At 43.9% G+C, this 25,741-nt stretch overlaps 1 protein-coding gene across 1 annotated transcript in view; it reads left to right on the top strand.

The window, feature by feature from the left end:
• The first annotated feature begins 961 nt into the window (after positions 1–961).
• Positions 962–25,741, top strand: part of LPAR3 (lysophosphatidic acid receptor 3) — a 47,266-nt gene continuing 22,486 nt past the window's right edge. Inside the window, exon 1 of the mRNA XM_061186395.1 lies at positions 962–1,712. Within this exon, the coding sequence (XP_061042378.1) occupies positions 977–1,712 (736 nt within the window). The 5' untranslated portion in view covers positions 962–976. The remainder of the gene's footprint in view (positions 1,713–25,741) is intronic.

Below are 25,741 nucleotides of genomic sequence, written 5' to 3' on the forward strand. Positions count from 1 at the left end.
ACCCCATTTTGAGGTCTACTTACAGACATGTGTCTGGAGGACTTGCCCCTCCTTGACAGGAGTGTTCTCACACCCTTGGACTCCAGATCCTTGTCTTACCCATGGAGGCCTGGTCTTCTACTACCATCAGTGTTGAAGAGAGCCCAGGGAAGGAAACTGACTTGAAGTGATTGAGTTGGAAAATCCAATATGCAAACTCACATTGGTACAATTTGGATTAGGAGAATAAGAAAGAAGTGAACAAAAAGGTAAGGAAGGAGGATTGAGGCCAAAGTCGCCAGCCCTGCACCACATGCTTAACAAGTGTCGTCATTGTAGTTTGAAACTAAAAGATGGCAAAAGGAGGATCAGGATTGGAATCAGAAGTGGTAGAAAATTAATCTCTTGGGGAAGCCATTTGGTCATGTGAAGAGTAACTCAACACCTGTTATCTGGGCAAGAATGTGCCTGGCATTACCAACCTGCCCTTGATTAATGAACAGAACCTATAAATAAGAAATGAGCTGGAAACCACCAGGAGAAGCCTTAACGTGCTATGCTATAATTGTTACCAATGCAGGGGGGATTATTGCAAGGCTCAGAATATTTGACCTATTCCTGCCTCCATGACCATTCATTCATTCAGCCAACCAGCCAGCCAACCATTCAGCAAATACCTGTCTTGAGGCAGCCAGGGCAGATGGGTCCTGGGGTTATCATGGTGAACAAAATAGACACAGACCCTCCCTCACTGCGCTTGCACCTAAACTGGGAAACAGACAACGATGACTGATACGATATAAATGCTGTGATAGGTGGTCAGGGGCCAGGGTCCTGGAGCAAAGGACATGTACACTGAGATTTGAAGGATTAACAGGAGTTGACTAGAACAAGGGGCTTAGCAATGGCAATTGGTGGTTTAGTGATTGATTTTTCCAAAGAGTGATATTTGTTTCTTCTTTAAATTTCTTTCTAGGATGTTCAGTTCTTCTCCACAATGAATGAGTGTTACTATGATAAGCAGATGGACTTTTTTTATAATAGGAGCAACACTGACACTGCCAATGAGTGGACAGGAACGAAGCTTGTAATTGTTTTGTGTGTTGGAACATTTTTCTGCCTGTTTATCTTTTTTTCTAATTCTCTGGTCATCGCAGCAGTAATCAAAAACAGAAAGTTTCATTTCCCCTTCTACTACCTGTTGGCTAACCTAGCTGCTGCAGATTTCTTTGCTGGAATTGCCTATGTATACCTGATGTTTAACACTGGCCCAGTTTCAAAAACTCTGACTGTCAACCGCTGGTTTCTCCGCCAGGGGCTTCTGGACACTAGCTTAACAGCCTCCCTGACCAATTTGTTGGTTATTGCCGTGGAGAGGCACATGTCAATCATGAGGATGCGAGTCCACAGCAACCTGACCAAAAAGAGAGTGACGCTGCTCATCTTGTTCGTCTGGGCCATTGCCATCTTTATGGGGGCTGTCCCCACACTGGGCTGGAATTGCCTCTGTGACATCTCTGCCTGCTCTTCCCTGGCCCCCATTTATAGCAGGAGTTACCTCATTTTCTGGACTGTGTCCAACCTCATGGCCTTCTTCATTATGGTCGTGGTGTACCTGCGGATCTACATGTACGTAAAGAGGAAAACCAACATCTTATCTCCGCACACAAGTGGGTCCATCAGCCACCGGAGGACACCCATGAAGCTAATGAAGACGGTGATGACTGTCTTAGGTAAGAGGAACCAAGTCAGCCATTATTCCCCTTCATTCAGCAAATATTTGTTGAGCACCTGCTGTATACAAGGCACTTGCTAGGTAGTTGGAATGCAGCAGTGAACAGGAACAGACATAAACCCTCACCTGCCTGGAGCTTATACTCTAATAGGGGAAGACAATATAAGTATTCTAATGGGGGCGAACAAAATAATTTTATAGTACATTTTATTATAAAATTTGTAAAATAAGATGTTGAGTGGTCTAATGGGGAAAAATAAAGCAGGGAAGAGAGATAAGGAGTGCGCTAAGCAGGTACAGTTTGCAATTTTAAAAAGTGTTGTGAGGGACAGCTTCACCTAGAAGGCGACGTTTTAGCCAAGATGGGAAAGTGGTGAGGGAGTGAACCATGTGGGTGTGGGGGGAATGGTGTTCCAGGCAGGAGATGCAGTGAGCGTAGGAGGCTGAACAGCAAGGGGGCCAGTGTGGCTGGAGTGGCGTGGAGAGAGGGGGGGAGGTGATGAGGTCAGAGAGTTGAGGTGGTAGAGGTGGAGTGACTCAGATTCAGTCAGGCTGCACAGTTATCATAAAGCCTTTGCTTTTCTGAGGGAGAGGAGGAGAAGCCTTTGGAAGGTTTTGAACGAGGGAGTGACGTGATCTGACTTGAATTTTAATGGCATCTCTCTGGCTGCTGTTTTGAGGAAGTACTGTAGTGGGGCAAGGGTAAAAACAGAGAACTGCTTAAGAGGGTATTTCGGTACTCAAGAGAGATGGTAATGACTAGGACCAGAGGGCATCTAGAGGTGATGCAACAAGGCTGCATTCTGAATTTTTTTAGATGGTAGAGTCAATAGGATTTGCTGAGCGGTAAGGTATGAAGAAAGGTGGGAGGAGGAGGGGAGGGTGGAGCGCGTCATTTGTGGAGATGCGGAAGACAGAAGAGGAGATTTGGGGGGAAGGTTAGGAGTCTGGCTTTGGACTAGCTAAGTTTAGGATTTTATTAGACAGTGAATTGAATTTCTCCTGTTGAATTGATCCTATTGAATCAAGAGTTGAGGATTTAGGTCTGGGCTGGAGATCTATATTTGAGAGTCGTTTGGGGAAAAAAATGGTATTTTAAACCGCAAGACTGGAGGAGCCCACCATGGAGGTGAGTGTGGATGGAAGAGAGAAGAGGACCGAGGAACAAGCCCTGGGGTCCTCCAACGTAGGGAGGGTGGGAAGGCAGGGAGCAACGTCACAAGAGCCCAGGAAAAGGAGAAGCCTGAAGACCCAGGAGAATACGATGGCCTGGAAGCTGTGAGAAGGAAAGGGTGTATCAGCAATGTTAATACTCCCGAGAGGTGGAGTCAGATGCGGTCTTAGCAGAGTGGTAGTTGTTTGGTGACCTTGAGAAGATCAAAACTAGTGTAGCCAAGAGGCTGATGAGAAGGAAATGAAGAAACGGAGGGAGCAGAGTCTTTAAGACAGAGTTTAAACAGCTCTGAGGAGTTTTGCTCTCCACTGTGAGCCCAGGACCAAGAAGACACTTTTGGGGCAAAGAATTTTCCCTTCATTTTGTTTTCTCTATGGCAGGTAGCCAGTTGTGCCCCAATTCCAGTCCCGGGTTACAGGTAGAATTTGTGATATGTGGGCAAACAAGAACTTTTGTGGCTTCACAGGCCTTGTGTTCTACGTTAGAGAGGTCATTTTCTCACCATGTGTGGTGGCTGCAGCCATGGGGACCATTATTGAGAGAGAGCCAGGAGTATATTCCTTTTAATTCCCAATGTGAAGGAACTATAAAATGAATTCTTGGGAAACAATTCATAACGGAGGATGCAGGGTATATATGGTGTGGTATGGGAACCATCATGATGTCTGCAGGTCCTGAAACTGCTAATAAGATTTGGAGGTCAGCAGACACATAGTGTGATGGTTAAAATAATTTCAAACTGAGGATTTATTTTAGTTAACAAATATTTATGTTGGGTTTAATATGTGTCAAACATTGTCCTAAGTGTTTTACAGATATTAACTTATTTAATTCCCATGGCAACCCTGTGAGGTAGGTGCTACTGTCATCCCCCTACCAGATGAAGAAACTGAGTGGAGAGTTTAAGCAGTATGCCCAAGGTCACTTGTTATTAATGGTGGAACCAAGGCTGACCAGTTGGCCTTTGGAGTCCACATGTTTATTACCACACTCTGTAGCTAGTTTTGCTCTATTTGGACTTTTTACTGGCCTCCTCTTTGTCCTGTCTTCTGCTTTGACCACTGCATTCTCCTTTTAGTGTCTTGACAAGAACATAGACAACAGTAAGAAAAGGAGTAGTCACATTAATCCATTTTTCCACTCTTGAGCTAGAGCTGTTGCTGTTTTTGGTATTTATTGGTAGTGTCAACAAACTCTGCTGCTTTCCCTGCTTAACTTGCAAGCATAATCATTTGCTTGGCTATGTATCTTGAGAAACGACCTGCCTAATTAAAGAGAAAACCTTTTTTCCAGCATGTTCTATATTATATACAGCATGAGATGGAAAAAAAACTTCTGTCATCCTAGGTAGGACTTTTTGTGAGATGGTCATCATGGTCACCAGCTTCAGTGTCATATGTAACTCTGTCTGGAATGTATGGAAGGGCTTAAAATGAAAGAGCTATGTGGTTTGGGCAGGTGTGGTGTTGGATAAGGGCAAAACCAGAAGAAACAGTGAGATTGCCGAGTAGGTTAAGAGAAGTCAGGGCATCAAGATGAAACAACGTTGGGGAATTGGTTAACATCAGGAAGACAGTTTGGTGTGGAGGACCTGGGGAAGTTCCTCAGTGGTGAGACAGAGGGATCTGGTGGAAGACAAGAAGTCTGGGGACAGGGGAAATGAAACTGAAGAACTAGGTGGTATAAGGTTTTTAGGCTTCCAGCTCCTGACTCCTTCAGATAACAGATTTGGGTTTTAGCCCCACCTCTGTGATTTTCTACAGGGGTGATCTGAAGCATGTTAGCTCACCTTTTCTTGGTTAAATTTCCTCATCTGAGGTTGAATAGGTAAACTTTAAATTCTTTCCAAGTTATGAAATTCAGTAATCCTACCATGACAGTAAGTAGCCAAAGCCAACACAGAGTTCGTGGATTGACTGTGTTCAAAGCACAGAGTCCCCTTCCATGAGAGCATCTTTCATGGTGTTCCTTAGGAAGGAAGCCCCTTAGTTGCTCTATCTGGTACATGTAAGAATTTGGTTGCCTAATACAGGAGTCTCTCGTATGATAGTATATGCATTAGAAAAATCAGCAGGGCTGGCAGGACCTACCATCACTGTAGTCATTGGTTCTGAATATATGGAAATTAATAGCTTAATACTAATTTCATTAATGATTACCTGATTTAAATATCTTCATGATAAAATGCTAAACCTTTCTATTTACTCCTTGATATATATTTTGTGGGAAAGGTTAATTTAAGATTAAAGTTTCTTATATACGTAACTTCTTTTAAGTCTTAGAAAGTTAATCAATAAATATATATCAACTGTCTGTTAAGTAGCATCTAAGAGGCAAAGGGCTGCATGTATTCAGTGAGCTTAATCTCATTTCAGAGAAGGAAGAATGGATAATTAGGGGCTGTAGAGTTTGGGGAAGGCTTCTTAGGGAGCTTGGGGTGTGATCTGGAAGGATGGGTGGGATTTGTGTTGGCAGGAGGGAAAGAATTCTATGTAGGAGAAACAGTATAATCAGAAGTGTGATGGCAGAGACATGTACAGCTTGTGCAGTAACACAAGGAAGGCCCCGTGGAACTTAGATGCATGTTGAGGTACAAGGGGAAATAACTCAGCTCTGAGCCAGAAAAGTTTAGTTGGCTGTCCTCTTTGGAAGGAGAGGGGTAGACCAGATGACCTTTGTGTTTCTTTCTGGCTTTAGGATTTTGGTTGAACACAAAAAGCATACAGAGCCGGATGGGGAGCAGATTCTTTCCTGTTTGAGGGAGGTGGTGGTAGTGATGATGGCGATGTGGATTTTAAATCTGTGTGTGACTGGAAAGGCATCTAGGCATTGTGTTCCCATTTCAGCAGCCCTGAGGCAGAATGCTGCTCACTTCTGGGTTATAATGTGTGATGGGCCCTTTACGTGAAAGAAGTTGCTTATTTTTTTATTTTATTTATTTAATTTGTTTATTTATTGGCTGCGTTGGGTCTTCGTTGCTGCGCATGGGCTTTCTCCAGTTGCGGCGAGCCGGGGCCACTCTTCGCTGCGGTGAGCAGGCCTCCCATTGCGGTGGCCTCTCTCGTTGCGGAGCACGGGCTCCAGGAGTGCGGGCCTCTGCAGTTGCAGCACACGGGCTTAGCAGCTGTGGCTCACGGGCTCCAGAGCTCAGGCTCAGCAGCTGTGGCGCACAGGCCCAGCTGCTCCGAGGCACGTGGGATCTTCCCGGACCAGGGCTCGAACCCATGTCCCCTGCATTGGCAGGCAGACTCCCAACCACTGCACCACCAGTTGCTTGTTGAATGTTCTCATCGAAAAGACATTGGAGACATATGATCCTACTTTCCACAGGGCACCAAGACCCTGCCTAAGAGAGACTCCTGTATTTTGAAATCTTACTTGTCAGCCAGCCTAATCAGCCACAGCAACCCCAAACACACAAGATGCCCCATGTGGAAACCTCTTATTTATTGTCAAACAACATACTATGTGAACTGTGCACACATGGATGTTTTATTTTCAAGGAAATAGGCTGGGCTTTCTTTTATTCTGCAGTATCTTAAAATGCAAAAGAAAAGAAAGATTCAAAGGATTTGTGAACCATACCTTTGAAATCGTTCATAAACCTTCCTGTCTCTTAGGATGGTGTTTTTCAAATTGCAAGTTGTGACCTACTAGCAAGTAGTGAACTCAATTAGGAGATTGTAACTGACACTTTTTAAAAAATGACATAAAGTAGAAAAGAAGAGAAAATATCAGAGTGCATTGCATATAGTAGGTATAAGTGTATTTCATAATGTTTGTGTGTGTGTGAGACTGGATTATGGTGTGTGTGTATATATATATATATATATATATATATTTTTTTTTTTTACTATGGGTTATAGTGAAGAACACTTGAAAAGCCATGGTCTTAGGGTCCAGGTTACTTTTTTGGCCAATAAGGATAGAGCTTTTCAAAAATATGAGCAACATTACAGTTAAGGGACTTTGAAAAGGTTTGTGGTCATTGAAACAAAGAGCCGGAATTTTTTATTTCTCCCTTCTACTTTTCCACTCAGATCGACACTGAATCCACTTTGCCTTCTCTCAGGGGAGAGGGGAGGGAGACAAAGCGGTGGTAAGAGAAGAAACAGTACCAGGAGTTCTCATGCTAGGAAATGGGTGAAAATTTAGTGCCATATAAGCTTTGCTAGAGTACTACTAATAACCATACATGACATTTCTGCGACACTATGTCTTTTTCAGTGTTTTAATACATTATTCTCATTTGGTCTCATGGAAATTCTGTACGGTAAGTGGGGAAGATAGCATTATCCTATTTTCTTGCTACTCCCCTAAATGCACCCTCTACTCAGCTATAAGTAATTATTTACAGTTTTTCACTTTGCATTGCTAGGCCTTTGCTTCAGCTGGAATACCTTTCCTCTTGTTCTGCCTGGGAAACTTGCATTCGTCTTGTAAGATTCAACTCAAGGTCTTATCTTCTCTGAATCTTGCGTAGATAAATCTGATCCTACCTCCTTTGGGCCACTCTCTATCTTGTCCATACCTCAATCAGTGTACTTCATTTGTTTACATGCCTTTATCTTGAACTAGGGTGTACACTCTTTGAAGTTGAGGTCTGTACCTTATTTATCTACCTTTGCATATCTAACATGTAGCACGCTGTCTGGAACACACTCGTTGAGGTTATAACAGAAGGAATAAGTGAGGAAATCAAGGTTTAGAGGAGTGGCTTTTCAAAAGCTGGAAATAAAAGTAGAACCCAGGTTTCTTCATGTGCAGCCTGACCTTTGGCAGGCTCTGGCTGTGACATGCCTGTGAGGTAAACAATGGCATGAGGGGAGTGAGTGGGTATCCCATTTCATAGGGTGGGAAACTGAGGTCTCTCTTGGGAAGAGGAAAACAAACGAACATTTTTTAATTGCTTACTATGAGGAGGTCTGCATCTTACACGCTTACAGGATTTTATTTCATTTAACCCTCATAACAACTCTCTGCAGATCTGTTTAATAGATGAGGAAACTCGGATGGACTTAAGCATCTTCCCCATAGACCCATACTGGAAAAAATAATAATAGTTGATATTCACTGTGTGCAGTACATGGTTCTGAGACACGTTTTATTGCATTTAATCTTCATGACAACCCTATGAGGGAGGTTCTGTTATTATTACCAGGAAACTGAGGCCCAGAGAGGTTCAGTGTCTTGCCCAAGATTAGCAGCAGAGCTGAGATTCAAATCCAAGCAGATTGGCTCCAGGAACCAATTTTTCAAGGTTAATTAGCAGCCTCTTGAAAGTGATAGGGCTAGAACAACATCTACCCACGTAATGACGTTTATAACTTGCATCTCCCTTAATTTCTAGTTATGTTTATTTCAGTAAAGGTACTTGATCTCTCGATGTTTACCTTGCTCTTGATTTGTTTTAAAGATTCTGCAGCTTGGTGACAGTTATGACAACATCTCCCAGGAAATGACAGCTCCACATTCTTCAAACTTTATGTTCATTAAAGTAGATGGCAAGAGTAGGGGCTTTGGAATAGGGAGGGAACCAGATTTAAATCCTGGCTTTGCAGCTTCCAAGTTGCGTGACCCTGAGCAATTCACCTGACCTCCCTGTGACTTAGTTTCCCCATCTGTAAAATGGGGATAATATCAGTACCCCTGGCATGGCAAGTTTTTACAGATACAATGAGACAATGCACATAAAACACCTAGTGTAGTGTTTGACACATAGAAAGTACTAAACAATTTACATAGTAAGTACTAAGAAGAGTTAGGTACTCTGAAGAGCCTTGCCCTGTATTCAAGCAGAGTGCTCTTGTTTCCCCAGTAATGTCGCAGGTACTGTGGAGAGGGGGACTAGGGACCTACTGTTGGCGCCATCATAACGGCAGCTTTTGTATTGTGGACATGTAGCCAGGAGGAAGCTAACTGGATGTGCTTTGCAAAGGCTATTCGACAGCAGACCAATGGCACCAGTTCAGTTCCTGAAGACCCAGGCCAATCTGAAAACACGGTCACCACAGATCTGAAAAGCTCTGTCTTGCAATGCTAGTCCCTATAAACCGTCTTCTACCAACACCCCGCCCCCCGCCCCCAGTGCCGGTGAAATTCTGTTAATGATTCCTATCTCTGCCAAATGATCTTTGCATTAATAATTCATTTTGCTTTTGCAACATTTATGAATAAAACATGGTAAGTGAGACCCTGACCATCAAGTGTTAGCTTAATAAGAATCCTGTAATATAGCACCAACATCTTGTGTGTGGATCTGGAAAACATTCCTCATGAGAAACTGTCCCCATCTTGCTAATGAATCCTACCAGGATTCCTAGTTAACCAAGTACTATTACCACCTTTACTAGGATTGGGAAATTTGCCCTTTGTCTGAAAAGAATTGGGAACACACACACACACACACGCACGCACGCATGCACGCACACACACAGAAACCAGGAGTGAAGAGAAACTAACTACAGTCCCCAGGAATTCTGAAACGTTTGTTTTTAGCTTCTGTGACCTTGTAGTGGCTTCTACATCACAGAAGCCTGCTTTCAATGTTTGCTGCCTTGCATGCCTTTGTAATCAAATATCTGTTAAAAAAAAAAAAAAAAGAAAGTTAAAGCTTTGCTTTAAGAAACGCTGAGTGAAACGATCAGATTTTTGGCACTCAAGAGTTTGCTTGTTGCTGTGCAGTCATATCAGAATGACTAATTCTTTTCAGAGTCAAGCCACCCAGGCACCACTACTCAGTACGTCTTGTCCAGGGGTGTTTGTACTTTTGTCTTGAAAACAGCTAATCAAAGGAGCACCTTTGTGGCAGATGCTTTTCCTCTGGGCTTCATGTCATTGCAGCAGGGGCCTTCGGGAGAGGGACCTTTGCTTCCAGGCAAGCTGTAAATGAATGAGGGCAAAAATATCATCGCTTCTCAGGTGCTGCCCCCAACAATACAGTGTGACAGACCCCTCCATTCTGAGGGGGAACGTGGTGATTGAGAAAACCTCAACGTCTGATGTTAGAGGGAAGATAACTTCAAATTTTAAAAAAATCCATCACTCTATGCCTCTCCATCCCACCTTTTCAAATTGTCTGCACTTCTTGATACCTTTTCTTTTTTTTCTTTTTTTTCCAACTTTAGGGTTTCTTTACTGTAGATTCTCACACAATGGTATTCCCTCCATTAATGTAAATAACTCCATTTTTAGTGCTCATCTATTTTTGCGATAATTTGATTCATATCTGTGTATGACATAGTAAGCATTCATTAATGTTTGAAGAGTGGATGTCTTTCTTTTTCTTTTTTAACATCTTTATTGGAGTATAATTGCTTTACAATGGTGTGTTAGTTTCTGCTTTATAACAAAGTGAATCACCTATATATATACGTATATCCCCATATCTCCTCCCTCTTGCGTCTCCCTCCCACCCTCCCTATCCCACCCTTCTAGGTGGTCACATAGCACCGAGCTGATCTCCCTGTGCTATGCGGCTGCTTCCCACTAGCTATTTTACGTTTGGTAGTGTATGTATGTCCATGCCCTCCCCCCTCCCCGTGTCCTCAAGTCCATTCTCTAGTAGGTCTGTGTCTTTATTCCCGTCTTACCCCTAGGTTCTTCATGACCTTTTTTTTTTTTTTCTTAGATTCCATATATGTGCGTTAGCATACGGTATTTGTCTCTCTCTTTCTGACTTACTTCACTCTGTAGGACAGACTCTAGGTCCATCCACCTCACTACAAATAACCCCACATTTTTAGGAGTCTGTTCCTCCCCTTCTGCCGCTGCTGTATGTGGCCCTTTGTTATCTCAAGTCTGGCTTTTGGTTCTTTTTTTATTTTTTTCCTGCTTTACTGTTTCAGATGCCTTCCTTTGCAGTCAGTTCAAAAGTCATTTTACCAAATCTTTGTCGTCGTTTCCAGTGTAATCACTGCTCTGCCTTCTTCCTGCTTCTGTTTCCTCCATATACCCCTTCAGTTCTGTTAATCTAAATCCATTCAGCTTCTTTTATTTCCCTATCACACTCTCTCCTTCAGAATGGTTTTTTTCTGGTTTTTCATCTTTTTAGAAACCTGAAACCTTCCTCTTCAGCCGGAACAATTATTGAATATTTCCTGAGTACAAGGTACAGGAACACTTCTCAAGTTCTACCTCTTTGTTTTTTTTCCCCCAACTTTATTGAGGAATAATTGTCAAATATAATTGTATATTTTTAAAGTATACAACATGATGATTTGATAGACATATACATTGCGGAATGACTACCAAGATCAAGATAATTAACACATTTCATCTGTCACATAGTTAGCTCTGTTCCTTTTTTTGTGGTGAGAATGCTTAAGAGACACTCTCAGAAACTTTCAAGTATACACTACTGTATTATTAACTACAGTCATCATGCTATACATTAGATCCTCAGAACTTACACTTCTTCTAACTGAAAATTTGTACCTTTGACCTACATCTTCCATTCCTCCTCCCCCTGCCTCTGGTACCCACCATTCTGTTTCATTTCCGTGAACTCAGCCTTTTGTTTTTTTTTTTTTTAAAGATTCCACATATATGTGGTGTGTACAGCATTTGTCTTTCTCTGTCTGACTTATTTCACTTAACAGAGAAGTTTCATTACCCAACTACATCCAACTGTCCTGCACCCAGCCTCCTGGAAGGATTAGAGTTCCAGAACTCAGTCATGCCCTCTCTCAGGGCCTTGACTTCTGCCAAAGGAGAATGTGGTTGTTACCTGTCACATCACTTGACTAACTTAACACCTGGAATAGCATGGTATATGTTGATCCATGGTAGAATTTTTACCAAATCCATGTGAACATTGTTTGTACTTTTAAAATGTCCACTGGGGACTGCATTCATTGTGTAGCTAAAGCAAACATTTTGGGGAGGAATTAGGAGTAAAGGGTGTTTGCTGGAATCACAGCCTGTCACAGACCTAGGGGTCAACATGGAAGCTGGTATAAAGCGTGGGCAAACCAGGCAGTATTGGCGGGGGTACACCAGATGGGCAGCCCTTCCCCCTGCTGTAGTCCAGGTACCTGTTCTTTCCCCCTCCTCACCAGACTGGTATCATAGCTCTGCAGAGTGTGAGAAGGAAAGATCCCATTACCTAGAAAATCAATACCTGTTGAGAGATTTATCCAAGTTCATCTTGTAAATCATTGCTAGTGTTGGGGCCAGAGCTCCAGATTTCCTAGTTTCTGCTTCTTCTTGTGGGTCTCTCTTCTTGCTTTGGTGAAATACACCTGTGCTTGGGTGCCTGAGTGGCAGTGATAAACAATAAGTTGTTTATTTCCATCAAGTCAGAGAGTTTACAGTGGGCCTGTTTTATCCTTTACATTTTCTTAACAAGAAGAGATTTCTGCTTTTTATACTTTCTCATCATAAACATTTATTGAGTACCTACTTGATTTTAGGCAGTATACTAACTATAAGACATGGCCTCTGTCCTGAAGGCTACGAATCTGTGCTGCTCTGATGTTTTATGGTTGTCAGGAGATAGCCGTGGTTTGAGTCAACGGTTGGGTTATGTATGAGATAGATTACACAATGGCAGATCTGCTCTGTGTGGCTTTTTGGGCGAATGACTTATAGGGAACCCTATTTATAGGCTTATCTGAGGAACGAAGAAGCTTACCAAAACAAGATAAAAAGAAATATAGAAAAAAGAAATATAGATAAAAAGAAACAAAGAAATATATACAAGAGCCAAGTGAAGGGTCCAGGCAAATAGTGCTGTGGGTTTGGATGGTCTTTGGAGGCCTCCTTGAAGAGAGGGGATATGAGTGGATCTCAGTGTGACAAGTAGAGAGGAGAGGGTAAGGCCTTACTGATAGGGGGAAAGATAGGGTAGGAGACAGGCATACATACATCTAGGGAGACCATGCCAGGGCCGGGACAGGGAGGAGGTGGGGGACAGGGCAGTCAGATTTCTGGAATAAGGGCTTTGCATGGTTTGAGAAGTGACTGGACCAGAGATTGGAAGGCGTTGAATCCTGAGATTGTGTGGACTTTATTGTCAAGTGTCTACAGAGACTGAGTAGAACACGTTGGTGTGTGGATTGGGCCTAGGGTAGGAATAAGGCACTAGGGAGGGGTGGCACCTGTGGCTCACTGGACAGTTCAACTTTTGTTAAAAGCCCTGCAGGCTAAGTTAAATAGGTCTGTGGCCAGTCATAAGCCCATAGCTAAGTTGCCTCATCTGGCAGTGGAGAGCCCCTGTAGGATCTTGGGGTATTGGTGGGTTGAGAAGAAGGTGGGAGTTGCGAGGTGGGCTGGAGAGGGAGAGATCACTTAGGGGACTGCTGGGATTGGCCCAGGGCTCTGTGGGCGGTAAGTAGCTCAGATGCCCGAGAGAGACGGAGCTGGCTCGTCATAGTAGGTACTGCAGGAAAGCACATCTGTCACTAGCAGGCCCAGTCTACACGGGGAGGGAGGAGCAGCCAGGGAGGACCAACGGGGACTGCAGGGGAGCAGAAGGGGAGCAGTCCAGTGGGGCATGAGCTTGTGGAAATCTGGTAGGAGACAAAGGTGGAATAAGCAGTTGGCCAAGGTCAGAGAGATCTGGAAGCAGGAAGCAGGGATCCATCATGGGAACTAGGATTCAGGGGCAGGGGACTGGCAAAAACAAGATTGGACCTAATCAAACTTTTCCCACTTTCCTTGAGGCTTTTGAGCTTTGCCCTTTTCCCCCTCCCAGCTGACTTCTCCTTCCTTGCTTCCTTCTAACCAAGAAGATAGAAGTTACCTGGCATGAATTCCCCTAATTTCCCTCCCTTCACAGGCTTAGCCAACCTACAAAGGCCACCCCCCTGTAACCTTCTAGCTTTTCTGTGAGAGTCATTTCCCACCTCCCCAGGAGCCTCATCCTTATTCTTGCTCTCCTGTGCTCTATTTTTGGTCATTAAAAAATATAACCATTGATCTTACCTCCCTTTTCTAACTACTGCTCTGTCTCCTTCCATTTATTATCCTGTTTTCTTAATACCTTAAACCATGAGAAGCTAGCTCTGCCCCTGCCACTGTACTAAGACCGTGCTGAAGCCACCATCGCCATTCTGTTGCTTAACATTGAGTCTGTCTGGATTCCTTCCTCCATGTTTTCCCTGCCCCAGGCCTTCCTCCATACCACCAGCTCAGGGATCTTCCTAAAAAGCACAATTAACTCTGATCTTTTCTCGCTCCTCCTACATACTACATAAAACTCAAATTCCTTAGTTGGAATTGCAAGGCCGCTTTCACAGCTCTGTTCCCAGTCTTCTTTTCCAAATGCCTCTTCACCCCCACCCCCCAGCCCATGCTTCCGTTGTGTCAGGCTTCTCACCACCCCTCTGGAGGAATGCAGGGACGGCTTGATACTCCTTGTGGTTTTTCTTAGCAGGGCAAATTCCTATCCATCTTTCAGGATCCTCCTCTGTGATATCGTCTGACTCTCTCAGGCAGAGTTAATTATGCAGTGCTTCTATAGCACACTATTTATATGCATAAAGGTATTTAGCTCACTTTATTACAATTTATTTGCTAAATGCCCTTACTTCTTACTAGACTGGGAGCTTGTCAAGGTCAGGACTGTGTCTATCTTCATTCTGCAGTGCCTGGCACACAGTAGGTACTCAACAAATGTTTATATAATGAACTAACAAACATATTTACTGGATGGGTCACTGGGAGGCGGCTGCCCCAGCCTCCATCCTTGTCCTTGTCATAACCACAGGGATGGTCCTACTGTCACTCAGGATCCTTCTTACTAACCTAGGGTATCTTAACATGATTTCTTCCTGGAATGCAGGCCCCCTATGTCCTGCTTCTCACCAGTGGTCTTGTTTTGAGCTGGGGGAAATTTGAAGAGGGTAGCAAGTAAAGCTGGGATGGGAATTGACTTGTGTGAGGAGTGACCCTCAAAGGCATCAAAGGAGATTTCTTTGGGAGGCATGGGACTAGAGGTTGAGGGAGCTCCAGAAAATACCTGGAGTTTATGTTACTTGGGAAGCAATTACATCAGGGCTGCTGACAGGTCCAGCTACGTAATTTGTGGACCTCTTGTAAAAGAGGCAGGAAAGGGGAGGATTGAGAGTGGATTGAGAGTTTAGGGTTAGCAGATGCAACCTATTATATATAGACTGGATAAACAGCAAGGTCCTACTGTATAGCACAGGAAACTATATTCAATATCCTGTGATAAGCCATCATGGAAAAGAATATAAAAAAGAACGTATATATAAGTATAACTGGATCACTTTGCTGTACAGCAGAAATTAACACAACATTGTAAATCAACTATACTTCAATAAAAAAAAATTTTTTTAAATTATAACAAAAAGGCAGGGGAAAGAAGTGCTACTTTCCTTTCTTCTGCACATCTCCTCTACTCACACTCGTGCTCATTGTACCGTCAAACTTCACTTACAAAAAAATAAGTTCAAAGGTACACTTAGGATTTCAAAGCTGCAACAGCAGAGCTTTAAGCCAGGCGCGGGGCCCTTGTGAGTGACTTGTGACTGCACAGGCTTCATGCCCACGAGGCTGGCCCTGGCTGCTGAGTTTGACCCCTTGGCCTTAACTAGCCCAGGACCCAGCTACTGTGATGCACGGCACTTTGAATGACTTAGGTCTCATTTAATTTGCTCCTTCAGTTTTATGAGGACCAGCCATGTGTGTCGTTTCATGATGTCTCCTCGATTGCGAGAGAGGTGTTTTCTTAGAGGCTTCCTTGTCTTCACTAGGGCCTGTGCCTGTTTCCAGGGTGAGGCTCCTTATCGCCAGTCTTGAGCACTGACGGGAGGTGGAGTGGGGCTGCGTGGCTGAGACAGGCCCAGGGCTCCCGCTTAGAGCTTATACGTTACTGGGCTTTCAGATCTGGACTCGCCGATGAGTCAGGGAACGGTCTGTTCCTGCTCTGTATCTGCTCTGAGTTGCCTGTCTGGGTCCAGGGCAAAGCTTATGAGATAAGTGCTGTATTCAGAGCACTCCACCTCATGACTGGGTCACCTCAAGAACCCTGCAAATGGGCCTTGTGCGAAAGGTCAGAACTTGTCACTCGAACAATTCCTCCTTTGAGAGGTCCGTGTTTTCCTCCCCAGGACACGTTCCAAGCTCCTCGATCCTGGGGCTCCTCATCGCTAGGTCTGACGTTCTGTGGAAGGCTCTGGGTTCCAAAGGAGTTGTAGTGAGTTTATTCCTGAGGGTCCAGATGCTGGAAAGCATGTAGCCAAGTTCCTAGGATCTGCATGGCCGCTTAGGTGTCTTGCTGTTTCTCCAGAGACACATGGCAAGCCTTTTTGTTTAGGCTTACAGACACACATTTATTTTCTCACAGTTTGGAGGCTGGAAGTCTAAGATCAAGCAGGGCTGGTTTTTACTGAGACCTGTCTCCTTGGCTTGTAGATGGATGTCTCCTTGCTGTGTCCTCACATGGCCTTTTCTCTAACCATGACATGGCAGACTTTTGAATGCCATCTCCGAGTGGAGTTCAGTGCTGTCACTGAGGCTAGGGAACATAAGGATGTTGAAGTGGCACAGCAGACCTGAGTGGTTCTGGGCGCTCCATTGGCTCTCTGTGCAGCTTGGAAGCTGAAACTGTGTCTCTTCAGTAGCATGGGATGGACCCTCAGAAGGACATTGACGTGGTCCTACAAAAGGTTAATGCTAATTTATGGGGTAATAACTGGACTCCTCATTTGGAGGGGAAATCTTGTTCCTCTGCTTTAAGGCAACTTGCAGTTCAGAGACGGCAGCATTGGCATGAGCCTGGAGAATCTTTAGGATTCCTGATACTTCTTTGTTGGCCTCTGTATAATAAGGGGCCATGTAGACCCTCCTGACTCAGGGAATCTCTCTGAATGCAGTCCCCAAGGACAATGCCAAGAACCAACCCCTGGATTCTGGATTTCTGTCATTTGGGAGAAATATTGGCCAGCCTGGGGGCCCTGCAGGGACAGTCTGGAAGTTCTTAAGTTGAGGGCTTTCTTGGATTCCCTCAATCTCAGGAATGAAGTAACATAGGAGACTTCACTGTTAGGTGGGAGAGTCAGGCCTGAACCTCCCCAGATGGAAAAGTGATGCTTGGGCTCAGCCTGGGGGTGGTCTCAGTGATTATAGAGTGGAGGAGCCGTGGCCTTCAGGATCTGGCAGAGAAGGATGGGGATCTCTAAACCGAGGAGTTCCCTGGGATCTGGCTCTGCAGCCCCTCCAAAGCCCCCAGGTTAGGCTCTGGGAACCTGGGATTTCAGGGCAGCCTCAAGAAGCTTCAGGGTCTCAGGAGAGAGTGGCCTCCTTGGATCGTTTAGAGGCACTGGCCATTCAGAGAACACAGCCAAGCCAGAGCTCATTGGCCAGAGGCAGCCCTGGACAATGGAAAAGAGAGTAGGCTAGGGTCCGAGGGTTCTGTAGGAGAGGCCTCTTTCTCTTAAGGTCCGTTGAAGACTTTCTGGAGCACAGTAATGCCTGTCCCATGTTTGTCAGTCAAGGGCATAGGCTGAGACCACCCTTCCTATGCTGAGCAAGAAAGGCTGGGTGCAAAGCTCGCTGAATTCATGTCTCCATGGGAGATAAAGTTCTCTAGCAGCTGTGGGCTCCTCTGGAGTTTCCTAGGGAGCTCTCTGGGCATTCCCTTGGCATGGGAAATGGATGCCTGGAGACCTGAGAGGACAGATGGCCCCCTGCGGTCCGGTGGCCACCTAGGTGGAGCTTTTCCCACAATTCCAGACCAGGATAGGCAGGAGCCCCCTGTAGGGTTCAGGAAGTAGTGCAGGTGGGGGCTGGCCACGTTCAGGTGGAGCTGCTACTGTCCGAGCTCTGCAGCAGGTGTAGGCTGGGGCGGCTGGCAGGTGGGGGCTGGGCTGTAGGGGTCACAGTGGAGGGAGGGAGCTGGCTCTGGGCAGGCTCACAAAGGCCTGTGCCTGCTGTTAAAGGAGGTACTGAGGGAGTGCCACACAGTAAAGTGTAAAGTGGCGGGTCCTCAGTGACAGCACGGGCCCGAGAATAGTGCCCAGGAGCCACCAAGGAAGGGTTTGGGATCCAGCCAGGAGAGCTGGGGACAACAGATGCCACTTCCTGCAGCAACCAGGTACAGGCAGCCCTCTTGGGAGCAGCAGTTGGAAGTCAGGGTCAGGGAAACCTGGCTGTGGATAACGGGAACCTGATCATCGACCCAGGCCCAGCTGGGATCACGATGGGCGGATGGATGCACGATGGGCGGAGGGCCGGACGGTCCCTGAGAGACTGACAGGAGCTGGGGGGAGGCCCAGCCTCAGCAGACCTTGAGTGTCAGGTCACTATGGAGACCTAATTAGTGGGGCTGGGATATAAGGCAGACACCAGGGTTAAGGCTGAACTGAGGCTTGGGGCTCCTCAGATTCCTCCCGATCAGAGATGGGCTCTAACTGGTTGCAAGTGCTTGGTTTGGAGGGTTGAGGAAAGAGGGCCCAGACAATTCATTACAGAATGTGGTGCTACTTTGCATCAAGATCCCCCGGGGAACATTTTCCACATATGCGGAGCTCTCTCTCCCCTCCTACACACACACACCAGCTTCTACTTCAGTGGTCTGCTGGCACAGCCCTGACATGCATACTTTGAAAAAACTACCAGAGTGTTCTGAATGCCCTCATCCCATGCATAAACACTTCAGAGGCAAGAGTTCCTGTGATAGCAGTGAGAAAAGAAAAGGAAAGATGGAATTAAAAGACATTAAAATGATAGATGTCTCAGAAGGTGGAGACGTATCGGCATGAGGGGAGCAGCAAAAGGATGACTTCAGCTTCAGAATTTTACATTTGGGTGACTGAAAGAACAAAGCAAATGGTGGTTTAGAGATGGAAGAACTTCAGTGAAATAGAGAGACCCAAACCCAAATCTCTGATATAAAATTTCATTTCTTTAAAAGCCTTTAGAAAATACGTGCTCCCCCAAACCCAATCTCTAGGAGAATAACCTGCAGAGTAGACCCTCACAACTTCCAGATACCACATCAAAGCTACATCATTTGCTCTGATAGGACCCATCTATTTAATACATTTCTTCCCTTTTGCCTCTATATCATGGAGACTTAACACATTTTTTGTCCTTGTCTTGTTCTTTTCGCTATAGGAATAAACTATTTTGTTAGGTTGAAATTAGCCAGTGTGAATTTGTGTCAGATCTCATTTGCCCTGACACAAATAACCCCTTTGTGGGTAATGAAAACAATTTAATGGTGTGGTCTAAAGGAGAAGACAATATTACTCAAGCGATTAACACCGGGGGGCTTCTCGCTGACCTCTCACAATGACCTGCAAACTGTGCTTCCAGTATTATTGCACTCTTGAGGAAGTATGGAGTGAAAGCTTGCCCCCAAATATTTTAGAGAATGCTTTATGTGGAAAAAGTCATAAAATAAAGGCAGAGAAAGATAAGTAGCTATAAGTGAGAGGGGAGAAGGGACTTTGGGAATTAACCTGATGACAAGGTCGACTCGTTTGGAGCAGCACGTCTTCAACACCAGTGTGTCTGAATTGGGCACAGGACCCCGTTGCTATAGCATCTTGAAGATAAAAATTGCACGGGGTTCTGCAATATTGCGTTTTGCGATTCTCTAATAGGACTGCAACTTTCAACGAAGTGCAAATTAGGCCTAGCATCTCTAGCCTTAATTATTTTTTTTCTTTTAATATTTCTTTATTTTATTTCTTTATTTTCTTTATTTTTTTGGCTGCATCGGGTCTTAGTTGTGGCACGTGGGATCTTTCATTGTGGCGTGGGTTTCACTGCTCTTCATTGTGGCCTGCGGGCTTCTCTCTAGTTGTGGCGTGAGGGCTCCAGAGCGCGTGGGCTCAGTAGTTGTGGCGCACGGGCTTAGTTGCTCTGCCGCATGTGGGATCTTAGTTCCACCACCAGGTATCGAACCCGCATCCCCTGCATTGGAAGGTGGATTCTTTACCACTGGACCACCAGGGAAGTCCCTAGCCTTAATTCTGAGTGTCGGGTGAACGCCTTTGAGGCAGGGAGTGGTGCCTCTATCTTGTTCATCTTTATATTGTACTGTGAAGTACACACAGTTGGGCTCAAGAAATGTTTGTTGAGTTGAATTATCCAAGCAAAGAAATCTTTAAGAAGACAGTCTTTTCCTGCCTTGAGACATGGATGATACTCCCAAGGAAGAGAGGAATAATAATTATTATTTAAAACTAATGTCTAGGAGCAGTGTAATTGGTAGTTGTCTACTGTTTCAGTTATATAGCTGAAACATCTTTAAAATGCCTGTTTTAACACTTAGGAAACTTTATCTGGGAAGTCTTTTTGACAATCTTTTATGATCAATAAACATACTATCTCAAATTTGGTTTTTAGACCCATAGTAGTGGGAAATTGATAGAACTTCGTAACATTGATTAAAATTTGCTTGCTTAGGCAGAAATAGAGATACAGATGTAGAGAACAAACGTATGGACACCAAGGGGGGAAAGCGGGGTGGGGGGGTGGGATGAATTGGGAGATTGGGATTGATATATATATACTAATATGTATAAAATAGACAACTAATAAGAACCTGCTGTATAAAAAAAATAAAATTCAAAAAAGAGAAAAAGCAGAAAATCTGAATATACCAATAACCATGTAATAAATTGAAACACTTGTAAAAGAGGTATTCTCTGAAAAGGTATGAAGCTCAGATGGTTTTAGCAAGAAGTTCTTCCAAATTCTGAGAAGGAATGATATTTTTGTCCTGTTGAAACTGTTATAAAGCATGGAAGACATGCAAAATGTCACAGTTCATGTTTTCAAATTATGTTGCTGTTCTTTATAGCTACTCTTCCCCACACCCCACTCAGCCCCAAGCTTTATGATTTGTAATCTGCTGCCTCAAGGATTTTTGAATGGTTATCACTCCTCTTTTGCAAAAACTCCACTGAAGAGATCAGTTTAAGTATTTTCATGGTGGAGACCAGTTTTTCCTTAGAGGAAAGCCAAGAAGAAGTTCCCTTGAACTGGTAAGAAAGAAAGATTTATAATTCCCTAAAACATCAGGGACCTGTACTGTGTGCTCTGGCATATTCTAGAAAGCAGTAAAACCTCTGGGGAAAATGGCAGCACAGGGATGTAGGACTGAAGAATAGGTGGCTTGGGAGCAGCTGGGGAGCAGAGATGACTGATGACAAGGGTTTCCTCCAATGCCTTGGTACTTTGTAAGACCCCAGAAACTTTATACTACCTTAGTAATAGGAAGGGGACTCAAGAATAACTGACAGTGAATTTCCTGCCAACCTAGGGGCATATGTGCTTGAAGTTGGAAGTAAATTGATTTAAAAGTAATAAAAACTGTGATATTTCTGTCACAATTGAGTTTGTACATCAAGATCATACCCACTACATACAGATTAAAAATATTTTAAAATATATTTCTGGTGAATTAAATCTGGGGGAATAATAAAAAAAAATCACACTGGGATAATTCTACAAATGTAAGAATGGTTAGGGGGCTTCCCTGGTGGCGCAGTGGTTGAGAGTCTGCCTGCTAATGCGGGGGACACGGGTTCGAGCCCTGGTCTGGGAAGATCCCACATGCCACGGAGCAACTAGGCCCGTGAGCCACAATTACTGAGCCTGCGTGTCTGGAGCCTGTGCTCCGCAGCAAGAGAGGCCGCGATAGTGAGAGGCCCGCGCACCGCGATGAAGCGTGGCCCCCGCTTGCCACAACTAGAGAAAGCCCTCGCACAGAAACAAAGACCCAACACAGCCAAAAATAAATAAATAAATAAATAATAAACTTAAAAAGAATGGTTAAATATTGAAAAAAAAATTTTGCTTGCTTGAGGGAATTCTCTGGCTGTCCAGTGGTTAGGACTCTGCACTTTCACTGTTGAGGGCCCGGGTTCAATCCCCGGTCAGGGAATTAAGATCCTACAAGCCGCACGGCACAGACCAAAAAAAAAAAAAAAAAATGTGCCTGCTTGAAGCTGAGGGAATTGGAGCCCACACACCTTATTTAGAAGTGAGCCCTCTTATTTGAAGCCTTGGCAAGAGTTATAACTTACAGGATGATGGCTGGGTGGGACAGGTAAGACATGTCCCGCCCACTTGTTTGTACACCCTGTTTGTATATAACAGTAGCAGTGCCACAACAAGCAAACCTTCAGAAACTTCCCAGTGACTGAAGTATCCCTTTCTGCAATTTGGTGGAATCAGTGTCCCTGCTTTTTTCCAAGTCTTATTTTTCCTCCAGGTAAATGCATGTTTGAATCAAGACCTACATTTTCTTCTTTTTTAAAATCCTGAATATTTATTCTGAAGAAGTTTTCCTAAACTGCTCTGGTTTTAGGTGCATAAAAGCATTTATTTGAGCATAATTCAAAAGATTAATTGGCCTTGGTGAAGATGGACCAACACACTTTGCAGGAAAAGAAACATACAGGGCTTTTTTTGCTGCAGTTGTATTTTATTTTATAGTTCCAAAGGTGCTTATTACTGCTCCTGACTAGACCCAGTCCCTTTCACCTTGGAGGGAATCATAGTCTACAGAGTCTATTCACCTACCTTCTCTCTGGGTAATGCATGGGATGAAGCGGGGGTTTAACGTCAGAGCATTTGATTCTAGTTCTGCAATCTACGGGGGAAATTTAATTTCTCTCCGCCCAAATTTCTTCACCTAGAAAAGTCATAACACAGATCCTTCCTAGAGCGTATCCTTAGGAATAAATGATAGCATGCTAACAAGAAGCTTAAACAATATACATAATGGCTTCTTGGAATTTAAAATGTTTTTAAAACTCATGCCATCATTTTGATTTAGCTGCCCAATAACCCTGATCAGTAGCCGCATTTTATGGGTCAGGAATAAATAAAGCCTAGAGAGGTGATAGAATTTGTTAATCTGAATGTCGGCGACGAGAGCTCAGAATGTAAATAATTTTATCAATATTAAAGTGCTCCAGCTCCAGAATTTAAATGATGTTTAAAATCTTTATTATTTTTGTTATTAGGAATGTGGCATTTGCTTGTTGCTAAAATGTACACATGACATAAATGTATTATATTTAGAAAGTGAAAGTCCCACTCAGCCCTCTCTTTAGAGCAGTCAGCACCACTGTTAACAGTTTGATGTGTCGTCTTGGAGACATTTTCCCTGCAGATAAAAGTGTGTGATACACACATATAGTGATGATTTTTGTACAGAAAGGTGTTCTTGATACTCATAATAGTTCTCTAGCTTGCTTTGTTCCCTGGACCATAATATCTTGGATTTGTTTTTTTGTTTTTTGGGGGTTTTTTGGTCATGTCAGTATCAACATATGTATCTAATTCTCTTTGATGACTATATAAGATTACATTGTATTCCACACTGAATTGTTGGTATTTTACGGACTACTTCTAATTTTTCACCCTTATCAATAATGCTGCAGTGAGCACCTTGTATATACATCTCCGAGGATTTGTGGGACTATTTTGTGGACTATATTATTTGAGAATTAACAGGTCAAGAAAATACCTGTTTAAAATTTTGTTAGATATTTCTAAATTGTCCTCCAATGGATTATATCAAACCGCACTCCCACAAACGGTGCAGTATTCTTTCTTCTCATGCTTTCCATCAATGCCAGGTTTATATAATTCACATACCTTTAAATGAAGTGTTCCTGCTTTAGCACAAGACGTGTGAAAGGGTGAGAGCTATCCATATCCCAACTCCTGTCAGCAAACCAAGGGCAGAAAGCACAGAGTAAATCAAAGCTGACAGGGAGCTAGAAATGGAGAGACTTGGCTTCCATTCCCATTCATTCATTCAAATAGCCTTTATTGAGGGCCGTTATGGGCCAGGCCCTATTTAGGCCTTGGGAATAGAGTGATAAAAAGACAAAGTACCTACCTTCGTGAACTTACATTCTAGTGGACGTGAACCATAAATCAGAATATTATCTCAAATAGTGTGAAGCTCTCTGATGAAAAATAAAGCAGGGGAAGGGATAAAGAGTGGCAGGGCGGAGGCGGGCGGTGGGGAGAGGGGGTGGTCCTGGAAGTTTCTCTGCTGATGTGATGCCTGAATAGAACCCCCGATGCAGTGAGGGCTGAGCCCTGTGCTGATCAGAGAGGGTCCACCCAGACAGAGCTGGCAGCAGCAAGAGAAAAAGCCCAAGAAAGGAGCAGTTTGGTGGGTTCCAGAAATAGCCCTAAAGCCTCACTGTCTTTTGATCTTCCAGAAGAGGATAAATGAGCTCCTTACTTTCTATATAGAAGGCCATGTTCAGGTGAAGGAACTTGGAAATGCTTATGTCTCTTTAGAAAAGCAGTGCTCTTAGTGTAGACTGGGATTCTAACCACTAAAATCCACCAGCAAGTCTCTGCCAGGGTCCAGCAGATGTGGAGTTTTCACACAGTCTCTCTCCCTAGCAGTAAGACCACCTGTGTTGAAACATAAAAGTGTAAAACGGACCCACTGCCCCTCCAGCCTGGAGAAGTTTAGACCAACACACTTTTATGACTGACATAGCCTTCCTCTTGCCTTCTCGCTTCATAAGAACCCAGTTCTTTGTTAAAGTGTTTTAACACCGCCGGAGAGAAGAAATCACAATCAAAAACCAAGTTTGTTTGGAAGATGGTTGCAGAAAGAAGCTTCCACTCTCCAGGCCTAGGAAGTTACTCCTGTGTCTAAGGATGGATCACCCCCTCCCCCCTTCCTCTGACAAAGGCAAAGGCTGAGGGCGGCAGCCAGGAGATTGAGGGGTAGCTGTGTGGAGCGTGAAAGAGGATGTGCTGAAAGCAAAAAGGCAGCTTTAAATGTGAGGATGAAGGCAGGAGTTAAGAAGAGCCTCCATAGGCACTGAACTTCTGGCTAATCCCTGACACACACCCTAGGCTTGAGTTCCTTTTAGTGATGTGAAGACTGAGACAGGAGTTTACTTCCTCGTCAGCACTTGGTCCCCTCCTTTTAGAGCTCATCTTTTAAAGAAAGGATGAAGCCGCCTGGCCATAAGGCTTATGGGGCCAAAGCCTTGCTTATTGGGTGGTTTATGTTGCCTGCGTCCCAGCTCCTCCATGTCTCAACATGTGGCGAATCTTTTTTTTTTTTCTTTGCCCTTCTCCAAGAGTCTTACGTAAGAAGGCTCAAACAAGAAAAACCTCCCTGTGAACAAAGCAGCACCACTGGAAGATTTTGATATTCATGCCAAATGTGATACTGAACTTGAAATTCAAACATAGGACTGTTATTATTATCTTCTACTTCTAAAAGGAACTCCCAAGTCTACCCTCATTTACCTGCATAAAGAAAAAATGTGCTTACTCAGAAGTGCTTTAACAGATAATTTTTTAAATGACAAGTTGGTAAGAGTGCTATGAATAAACAGACTGATGAGGTGTAAAATCTGCACGAATACTTTGCATTTTATAGGAATGAAAACTAATCTACTTAAGTGCATTTCTTTAATACATCTCTTCAAAGCTCTAACTTATGAAGCTAAAGGAAATGTAGGAAAATAATTTCTGCAAGTTTATTTACATCACTAAAACCACTTGTGTGGCCATACATTATGTTCCCCCCATCCCAAACTCTTTGGGAACTTTTTGGCTTTTGACCAATGACTGAACTCCTTTTGTCTGCGACTCCAAAATTACAGCAAATGATTGATCTGATTGTGGTGGTTATGAAATATCTGGAAGAAACTATATATTTCAGTTTCCAGCCCTATGCTTAAATTTAGAGTTCCATTCATTTATTAACTATCCTCTTAATTGCAAAAACAGGGACCAACTCATGTCAGCTGAAGTGAAAAAGAGAGGAACAGGAGTGCCATAGAACCAAGAATGTGTAGATCACCAGACCTAAGGAATGGCCTGGAACCAGGTCTTGGAAAGCCCTGTGTTCTCCAGGAATTCTATTCCCTTTT

This window comes from Eubalaena glacialis, chromosome 3 (assembly GCF_028564815.1).
Source record: "Eubalaena glacialis isolate mEubGla1 chromosome 3, mEubGla1.1.hap2.+ XY, whole genome shotgun sequence".
NCBI lineage: Eukaryota > Metazoa > Chordata > Mammalia > Artiodactyla > Balaenidae > Eubalaena > Eubalaena glacialis.